Source organism: Bactrocera dorsalis, chromosome 5 (genome assembly GCF_023373825.1).
Source record: "Bactrocera dorsalis isolate Fly_Bdor chromosome 5, ASM2337382v1, whole genome shotgun sequence".
In the NCBI taxonomy this organism is placed as follows: domain Eukaryota; kingdom Metazoa; phylum Arthropoda; class Insecta; order Diptera; family Tephritidae; genus Bactrocera; species Bactrocera dorsalis.
In genome coordinates this window covers 58968377-58978412 of record NC_064307.1, presented here as the reverse complement: position 1 = coordinate 58978412, position 10036 = coordinate 58968377, and the positions used below count along the sequence as shown (strand labels likewise).

Below are 10036 nucleotides of genomic sequence, written 5' to 3'. Positions count from 1 at the left end.
ATGCCGAGTGGTCTTTCGCAAACTGCAATTATTAAGAGAATTATGCAGAATTCAACGTCAAATCAGTGCTGAAAATCGCGACAAACAATTCAAATTTACGCCATTAAAGGCAATGAGGCTCTAGCAGCAGGGTGTTGTGCATTATACGAGCATGCCACATTGCCACACATAATATATTGCGCAACTGTGGCGTTGGCAAGTTCAATGCAATATAATAATGTTGACCTTAGGCATTGGTTCGTGGTGAATAAAATACGAAACACACTTAACAATTGAAAAATAAAGTCACATGACTGTTCTAGTTTTGGGGTTGCAACACACACAACTTGCCACACATCAACTTGTTATATTATATATACTATTTACATATAGTCGTAAGCACACACATGTTGCACGTAAGCGCAGTTATTTGCCGCACATGTAATAGTTGTGCTATGACAAAGGTTGCATGCCACATAAAATAAATTAAAAGTTTGTGTTCGTATAGCTTTTTTTCTCGGTTTTACTTACCACTAAATGCCGAAAGCCAATGTCATGCGAATCGGGGTGCGAAAATTATGTGAGTATACATGCGCCCGAACAATGGCAAGCCCACCACCACCCGCTCGCTGGCCACCTGTCGCTATTGTTGCGCTGTTGGCCTTCAGGCGTGTGGCGGTACTTACGGACACACCAACAAAAGTAAAACACAGTTAGTTTTGTAAGAACGTCAAAAAATAAGCTTCATTGTTTGTGATGTGTGAGTATTTTTTATGACTTTATTATATTTCGGGATATGTAAGTATGTGTGTATGAATATAGGTATGCAAGAGCGCTTAAATGCGAGTATTCAAATACAAAGTTCTTTTATATTTTTGCTTTCCTTAAATGCTAAGAACAAGATTTCAGACGTTCTAAAGTCAGTAATGATAACTATAATTTTATTCGCCATTATAGCTCGATGTCTTAGGATGGAATGAATGGCGCCCTACTGAGGATTTTGGTTACAATATTTTGATTTTATTTTTCATAACATTTTCAAGAATTAATGGTAAAAAATTGAAATACTCCCAAAATCATTCCAATAGACAAAATATTCGAAAAATCTGGTCAATACCTTGAGCCACCTGTCAATAAGTAACAGTCTTGGAAAATAGACTTCTTCTTGAGAAGTAGGCTGATCAACGCAAAAATAGTTACTGGTTAAGCTTCAAATATCCAACAGAAAATACAAGTATGTAGTTAATAACTACTTATAGTATATCCTGGAGAGACCCTCCTTTCAAGTATAAATTTTAATTTGAGTATTTTTAGTTTGAGCTCATCTTTTAAAAGGATTGATTATAAGTATAAAAAGCTAGTTAAGCTCAACCTAGTTGAGTAATAGTAGTGTTTCAACGGAGAAAACCAAAAAATGCTGTAGAACCTTACCCTCATTGCTACAGTAGGTGCATTTCTTATACAACCTCAATAAAGGCCACTCATATTTTCATTAATGGAGAAATATACTTTTAGAAACTGTATCCACTAAACAGCTAATACATTGCCCAATGCGCTTTCTACAGTTAAAAAAATATGAAGGGGTATATAACAATTACGAAAGTTTCGATATTTCTCCAATTGGGGATTTACAGGAAACTCCTTCCTGAGAAGGAAAAATACTAGAGATCAACTGTAATAGGCAAAGTTTCTGTTAAAGAGACTTCTATTGAGCCTTTGTTTTACCGAAGAATGGAATACGCAGAACCCCTTACAAGAACTGGTTTTAAATTAATCTAGTTCTCAATTTTGAACGGGAAAAATTGCTTGCTTACTGGGGGAGACAGATCCTAAAAAATATTGTGGATTATTATATATAGACATAAGTTCCTTAGATACGTCTTTTTTGAACAGAAGTTGAGGAAGGGTCTTTTCCATTTGATCAACATCATAAGGGACCATAAATGTTCACTGAAACAAGTAATTTCAAGGATGGATCAAAATTCCAAGAACAAATGTGGGTTTTCCAGAAAAAACGGTAGAAAACTGAAAATCTGTACAGGATAAATTCACCCGAAACATCATAAACAACTTGAAGTGTATCAGTCTAGACCAATTACGACAACTATAGAAAACTTAAGTATAGACGGAGCTTTCGACTCGGATGGGATGAATACATAAATAGTTAAAACTAAGAAAAATGTGGTCTGTAGAAGAATGTTTCAGTAATTTAATGTCACAATAGATACGTCATTCTGCTGTAGCTCGATTTTCAATTTCGCCTAAGCTCTTCCAACTATATTTCCTCTTCTACAAACAAATTATAAGGAAAAAATCATAAGGTACGGTAGTTATTACCAATTTGCTATGCCCAGACTTCACGCATCCACCTTTCTGTATTATAATATCTCTTAGAAAGAGGTGTTACCTAATCATCAGCTAAATGCGCTGTGGGTTGTGCCGCGATAGCTGTCGCAGCCATTGCTCTGAACTGCAAACCCTGCTGTGTGGCCGAAGCCCAACTGCGACGCGGCAGTATGCGACCGAAATTAAAGTAACGCTGCCTCAACTTATCTTTGATCTCATCCTCATTCATAATGGCGCTTGCTTCGCGAAAATTCAAAAATATGCGTCCCTTCTCATCCGTTTTTATGGGCAAGATTTCCGTGCAGACATTGCGTGCCTTCAATAAAAAGCCTTCTTCCACATTTGACGAGCCCTCGTGCTCACCGGCGCTATCGACATCACGGTCCGTCTCACCATCTTCTGCGTCAGCAGCGGCACTATCGAGTCGCGCATCAACCGATTGCGAACGAGGCGCTTTGACGTGGTGATTACTATTGTGCTTCTTCTTGTTGCGCAAGTAGAAAGGGTCGCGTTCGCTGGCCTTGACATATTGCACGACAGGCCGATTGACACCCCACTTGGGGCGGTCGTCTACTTTGTGGTTGTGATTGTGGTTACTATGTGTGCTTACAGTGAGACTTGCATTGTGTGGCACGCCGTCCTTCTGATTACGTTTATTACGTTCGCGTTCTTTCTCTTTCTCTTTTTCCTTCTCCTTGTCTTTATCCTTGTCCTTGTCCTTTTCCTTTTCCTTATCCTTGTCTTTGGCCTTCGCCTTAAAGGTCGTGGTCGTTGTGGTTGTGGTAGTAGTTGTAGTCTCTTGATCCTTATCAGCCTCTTTGGCTGGTTTATCTTTAGTCTTAGATGTCTGCGTTGTTGTTGTGGTAGAAACTTCGCGCTTTAGCAGCACTTTGTAGAAATTGTCATGAAATAGGCAGAGATCACAATTGAGTGGCAACTCTGTTTGTGTCTCCACATCCTGATGCGCTTGTGGTTCAATTAAGTGCTGCTCACCCGCTACTGCTGGCCCGGCCTCCAGTGGTATGAGCGCCAGCTCTTCGGGTTTGGAATTTCCACTAATATTCTTAGTTAACTTCTTTTCTGCCTTCTCACCCACCTTTTCCTCTTCAACCTCCACAACACTCTTTTGCTCGTCCTCAACCACACTCTCCATCTGATAGCCATCTTCCGTGGAGATCGAAGTTGCTGTTCGTTGTGTGACATCGCCGGTTGTTTTAGAAAAGTCCATCGTCGAAGCAGCGGTATTCGGTTTCAGCTGCTGTTGCATCCAATATGTAGCGATCTGTAGATTCCCAATGGCATTCTGTAATCCAAATATGTCGGACGTCACGGGTAGCGGTATAAGCGTGGCTGGCTGCATGATAACAGCCACATTCTCGGGCGGTACGTCGACTTTAGCCTGCATCTTCTTCGGCTCTTTCGTACCCTCGGTGGTATTTACAGTTTTCTTCTTAATATTTCGTCGTAAGTTTATGGGCGTGCCTATGAGCACCCTTTCCTCTTCCTCCTCCTCTTCAAGGCGTTCTTCATTTTTGGTCTCCACAGTGAGTACTTGCGATTTTGTTTTCATTGTTTGATTTTCCATCTGCATTGCTTCCTCCTCTTTTGGCGGTGGTGTTGTGGATGGCTCCACAGGCTCCTCAACACTCTGCAGACGTAGTATCTGTACTTCGTGTGGCCGCTCAGCTTTCTCTCTTTTATCAGGCTGCCTTTCATACTCGGCTTTGTCATCGCGTTGTTGAACTGTTACACTTCTCTTCGGCCGATTGCGAGTATTAACTTTCGTCTTTGTCATCTTAACTTCTCCTCTATCTTCAGGCTCAACTGTCAATTCAGCCTCTTGCTGTTTTTGCTCCTTCTCCATCGGCGCCACACGTTGCTTACGCTTGCGTTGTTTGTCCTGCTTAGCTGCCTCTTCTGCCTTCGCAATCGCATCCAACATAGCTTGTTGTTTCTTCTTTTGCACAGTTTCACGTTCCATTTGCTGCCGCCGTTCATATTCCAAACGTTCCTGCTCCAGTTGTTTCTGCCTACGCAAACGCTCCTCTTCCAACATCTCCTCTTGCTTGTGCCGCTCCATCTCCCACTTGCGCAACAATTCGCGCTCATGCAGCTGCTGTTTGATCGCATTGTGATACTCGGCTGCCTTGCGTCGTTTATCGATGCGTTCGGCCATCGTGACGGGATCAACGGGCGCGTTCTGACCGCGTAAGTAAGACGAGTGCATCGATTGCGTGTCGTCTTCGCTATCCTTCAGTTCGTGTAAGCCACGATTCAGCCAGTTCGGACCGTTAATAGGTTTCCCTGTGTACTCACTGTTGTTATTGTAATTAGACCACTTAGCACGTTCGCGTTCGTCATGTGTCTGTTGAGCTGTTGTTGTGTTGGCATAGTACTCGTGCTGATCGCCGGGATGTATGGGATATGTGTTGGAGGTAGAAATATCGCGTGTGCTGAGGTTGGAGGGACTCAGCGGTGTCATGTAGTAGCTGCAAGAAAAGAAAAAAACATTTTGTATATTAAACGGTTATATAAGAGTTGCACAGGAGAACTTAGAAACCGTCGTCTTGACAGACACTTCGATAAAACAAACGCGCCCGCTCACCTGCCCTGGCAACTGTCGTCCATGCCGCTGTTATATGAGCGTGCCACAACGTAGGTGGAGTTCATAATTTGTTGTTGCTGCTGCTGCACCTCATCGCATGCATACTGTTGCATTTGTTGTTGCTTCTGACATTTCGCAAGTTGTTGACCTGTTATTGAACGCTTAGCGCGTCCTGCCACTTCGTTGGTTCCCTCAATGATGCCGCCCGCACCTACGGCAATGGGTGCCGCATCCAACTCCACACCACTGCCATCAGCGCCCAGCAAACCGCTATTCGTTGTGCTGCTGCCGCTGCGTTGCAAACTGGCGGCATCGTTATACCAGATTTCCGGCGTGTGTGGGTTCTTCGGCGAATCGCTTCGGTAGCCTGAGGTGTCTTCCTCCTGGCAACCAGGATTAACTGGATTGTTTGGATTATTAGATCGATGTGGCGCGTTGCTAGGCGCACCCACAGGAATGCCATCGCCACATACCGCCGCTGGCGCGAGTTGTGTTGCTTGTGGTGGCATTTTTTGTTGCGGTATGCCACCAGGCATTCGCTGCTGCTGCGGCGCCTGCCGTTTCACGTAGTCCTGGTGGCGTATTATCGGCAAACTTGGGCTGCGTATGCGCATTTGTGGCGCAAGCGGAGGTTGCTGCTGCTGCTGTGGCATTGGTGGTGCATGTTGCATGCGCGCTTTGGCCGTTTGCAGACCCGCGCCGGGCAACGTCAGCTCATCGTAAGCATATTTTCGTTGTCCTGGTATTTGCGACATCATGCTAGTCGTGTGATTTCGACGTCCTGGTCCATGTGGCATGAAGGTGGCACGTCGTGCCGGCGGACGCATGCGTTGGTAGCCACAATCATCATCTTCATAATCACCATCAATGCCCAGCTCATCGTCGACCACATCTACGTAGCGCTCGAGTTCATAGTCATAGCTATTGCCACCGCGTACATGTTGTTGTTGCTGCCGTGCAGCATGTTGCACGGGCATATTGCTTTGTGTCAGCGGCACGGCGTAGGGATTGACGTTGTGTTGCGCATAGCGTGGCAGCAATTCTGGTGCGTACGGTTGTAGTGGCTGCTGCTGTTGCTGTTGCTGGAATAATTGCTGACGCGAGCTGCGCTGTTGACTCACATCCATATTCGAGTAGTAGGTGCGTATGGACGTGCGTTCGATTTTGTGCGAATGATGCGATGATGCCATGGTTGAGTGCTGATGATGGTGCGAGGAGGAGATGAGTTCGTCCATGCGCGCGATTTCCTCTGAGATAACATGACATTTTTAATTATTAAAATCATTAATGGTAACATAATCAATCATGAATTAATACAAAATTTATCAATATTTTTTTGGAAACGTTTTTTTACTCATCGAAACCCTTCTACTCATTTAAGACCCCTTTTTACTTGCTTTGAAATACTAGCATGACCTTTACTCGTGGCCTAACTTCTTCATAAATTATCTAATGAGGTATTACTGCATTGATTCCAACAGTTAGTATTAAAAAAACAGATATGTTTGCCCTCAAAAATCTGCTCGGTTTTTCTATTATTGAAACACCGATAATTTTTGATGGCAGAAACTGTTAGGTACGGGTTGAAAGATACTCTGTACATAAAAGTAAATGCCATAAAAAAGTAATGTCGAAGCTTGGGGGTTACAAGTGGTGGTATTGTCATCACTTCTCAATGCCGATTTTACAAAATACTTCCACCATATTTTTAAAAGTATGACCTTTGACTAAAACCTTCAAAATTAGTTGGCGTTAGTGCGAAGATGTTTGTAAAATGTGTCAATCTAACTACCGATTTAAAAATAAGAGGAATTTTGGATGCAGAAAATTAGAACTAAAATCATGTTAACAGTAGTAGAGAGGGTGCTGACTATTGCCTCAATACTTCCTTGAAAAATAAAAATTAGGTAAAGCGTACTTCTCACTGCCAATCCGCCAGCTCTGAATTCGATAAATTATTATTGAATTTCTAATAGCGTTCGCTTTTCTATTATGAATACCAAACTTCCGACAGTACTAATTTCAATTGGTATTAGAGTGGTGTTTAAAGCTATATTTTTTGCATGAAAAGGATAAGTTTGACAAATCATTCCAGAAATGAGCAAGAGACAAAGTAATATAAGCCCAACCATATTCACCAGATTTGGCTTCGTTTGATTTTTTTTGTTCTCCAAGCTGAGATTTCCGCTCCGTGGAAGCCCGTTTCAGACGATCGAATAAATAAAACAAAAATCGCTGAAGGAACTGAAATCTCGTCCTACAAAGTGTTTATGAAAAGTGTTTTGAGAACTGGAAATCTACGTGTATTACATCTGGTGGGACTACTTTGTAGACGACAAAATAAATATTGATGAATAATTAAATATTTTGTGTTTTATTCACATTTTCTGGATACTTTTTTTGACACAATCACATATGTTACATCATTATGATACTAAGGAGTAATATAAAATTATTATTTATAAAACTCCATGATGATTAAAGAATTTTTCATAACCAACACGAAATATTCAGTTGCCGTAATAAGCAATAAAATGCCAGAAATCTTACTAGAAATTCAAAAAAATATAGCTGAAAGTTTCTCCAGGGTCTCTGCATCAGTTGAGGTACATTTCACAATCTATGACCTCTTCACTCACCCTCGAAGTAAAAATCTGAACATAAGTGCATTGAAATTCAACAACGCTTACAAGAAACGTAAAAATAGTGACTTTCCCGTGTCAATTTTCCCAGAAAAAACTGGTGTAGGATTTGCTTAGCAACGAGGCTATTGGCAAATTACGAAACCTTTCGCTGTAAAGAGTAGGTTCAAAAAGCCAAATAGCTTTGAGATTCATTCAAAGTACTTGAATTATGTATGTACATATATTGGCAAAAAAATTTATTAAGTCGAAAAAGTGCATACACAGCACCGATAATTGCTGAAAGCACACTATTTTAAGACTAGTATTTAAAATTTTACTTTTAAACCTCATATTTGGTTCGCCTGTTCACCTAAGTATTGAAATTGGAATTCTTGTACCAACGGAGAGTATGGACTTGAAAAGCGCCAAACAGGCACTAAAGTCTTACTCAAGATTAATCAAGTCAGAAATTATGTCTAATTGCCCTCATTTCGAATACCAAAGTCTTCATTACGATTACTTAACTAAAATTGTAAATTTTAAGAAGTGCTCTAATCACCTCAATTGTTTTAATATTACTTAGTTAAAACTCAACAGCAGATAATTCGTAATAAAAAAAATGAAAACATTATTATTTAGTTAGTTCTATTTTTGGTGCAAAGTTTATTTTAAAGCAGAGCCTTTCTTATAAATTATTTATAATACCTACCACGCTCCTTCGCCCATTGCTGTTTTTTTAAGTCCAACAGAGTGTGCGTTTGCCTACCCTCTGCGCCAGTTATCATAACGATTGAGAATTGCACGCAATCAGACAATTAAACAGCTGGCTCAGTTTAGCAAAATTTATAAATAATTTACATCTACACACATAGCGAGGCACAATGTCTGATCATTTGGCAATTTCTTCCCCAAAAAAAATTAGTTATAATTCTAAATTTAAAAAATTAGTTATAATTTTTTTTTTTTAGCGCACAGTTTACTCGGAACTCTTTTTGATAGTTTCATTATGAATTTTTCCAAGCACACACTTCTCAGCACTTTAGTATACACTTCCCTACTAAATGTAACACTTCCTGCAATTTTTCCATAATTCACTGGGAATTCCTAATCACCACCAAAAATATTAGCTGCCGCGTGCCAACGCTTACACATTGAACTAACAAAGTTTTCCGTGTGTCGTGCGAATTCCGTCAGTGCCATGTCAACCCAACAACAAACTAAACAGAAGCCTGCAATCAATCGACCGTGCCATGTGTTCGATAACAAGCGCTCGGCAAGCGACAGGAGCTTTCGTGTCACACTTTTTATTTTGTCTTGTACCATAGCTTTCGCTATCCAGCCTTCGTTGGCGCGTCGGCATAGTTTCCTGTTATTGCTTCACCTCGTTTTCTGTTTTGTGTTGGAATGTTTGCGTTGCCACCGGCGACCGGGGCAATCAACCGGCTAATGGGGGTGGTAAACAATGGAACAATTTGTGGTATTTGCGGATTGAGTTAGGAGTATGAGGGTATTAGGTATGCAAATATTACTTGTGTATTATTATGTACAAACATGTACAGTTATATATGTATATGAATATGAAATTACTACTAGTTCACCTACCTATAAATGCAAGTTAAAGGAGTTGTAGCGGATAATTGAGTTGCTTTCGAACAAGAAGTTTGCAGTTCTAAAGAAGTATTATATTTTAGCGATTGGTAAACTTCAATTATATTTGACTGAATGTTTCAACAAAATTACTTCAGAAGAAATTGACAAGCTTTTAGAATTTAAGGTCTACTTAAAATAACCTCTGTGAGTTATGTGGGTCAGATTACGAGGCTTCATAAATCTAACTTGATCTATTTGTTTAAAGAATTTAGCTTTTATGTACATCTTAGTCTACATATGACTCAAATCAATATGATGCGAAGAAACTGCTGAAATAAATATATATAAATTCCAGTATTTTCTAAAAAAAACTTACCTGGATATATCTTAAGTTCATGTGAGCTGTATCGTCCACCTAGCATGTCATTCCACTCTGCACATAGCCTTAGCTACATGACCCTTTTAATCGCTAACTTGTTTCTAGCTTTACAAAACTATCTGTCTATTGCTTATAACGACTAATAAAAACGGTAATAACGCTGCATAAATTTTATTAGTCTACCTCAAACTAACGGCTTAATTCCCTGTGGAAGCATTTCATTCATAAATTGCGTGTCCTTTTCAATTTGTTCGGCCATTTAATTTTACTTTTGAAACGTGTATTGCATTATGTCTCTGCATGTAATGCTATTTGTAATGTTATTTTCATTTCGGTTTATTTTGGTGATTGTTTGTTACAATTTGTTGGCTTAGAAATATACGCCAATAGTTGAAATATGGTTTTAGGAGATTTTGTGACTAGATAGTTTAAGTTGTTTAGTATGTTTTACTTATAAATATAGATTTTGATTGACTGTAGCTTCAAAATTTTTTATATATCTGTAAGGATGTA

At 40.1% G+C, this 10036-nt stretch overlaps 1 protein-coding gene across 1 annotated transcript; it reads right to left on the bottom strand.

Moving 5' to 3' along the window:
• Positions 1 to 1554: 1554 nt before the first annotated feature.
• On the bottom strand, positions 1555 to 8468 carry LOC105221894 (myb-like protein X). Its single transcript, XM_019988861.3, has 3 exons — positions 8264 to 8468; positions 4931 to 6179; positions 1555 to 4814 (listed from the first exon to the last, which is right to left on the bottom strand). Exons 1-3 carry the CDS (start codon positions 8337 to 8339, stop codon positions 2387 to 2389), a joined length of 3753 nt encoding a protein of 1250 aa, XP_019844420.2. The 5' UTR covers positions 8340 to 8468; the 3' UTR covers positions 1555 to 2386.
• Positions 8469 to 10036: the final 1568 nt, after the last annotated feature.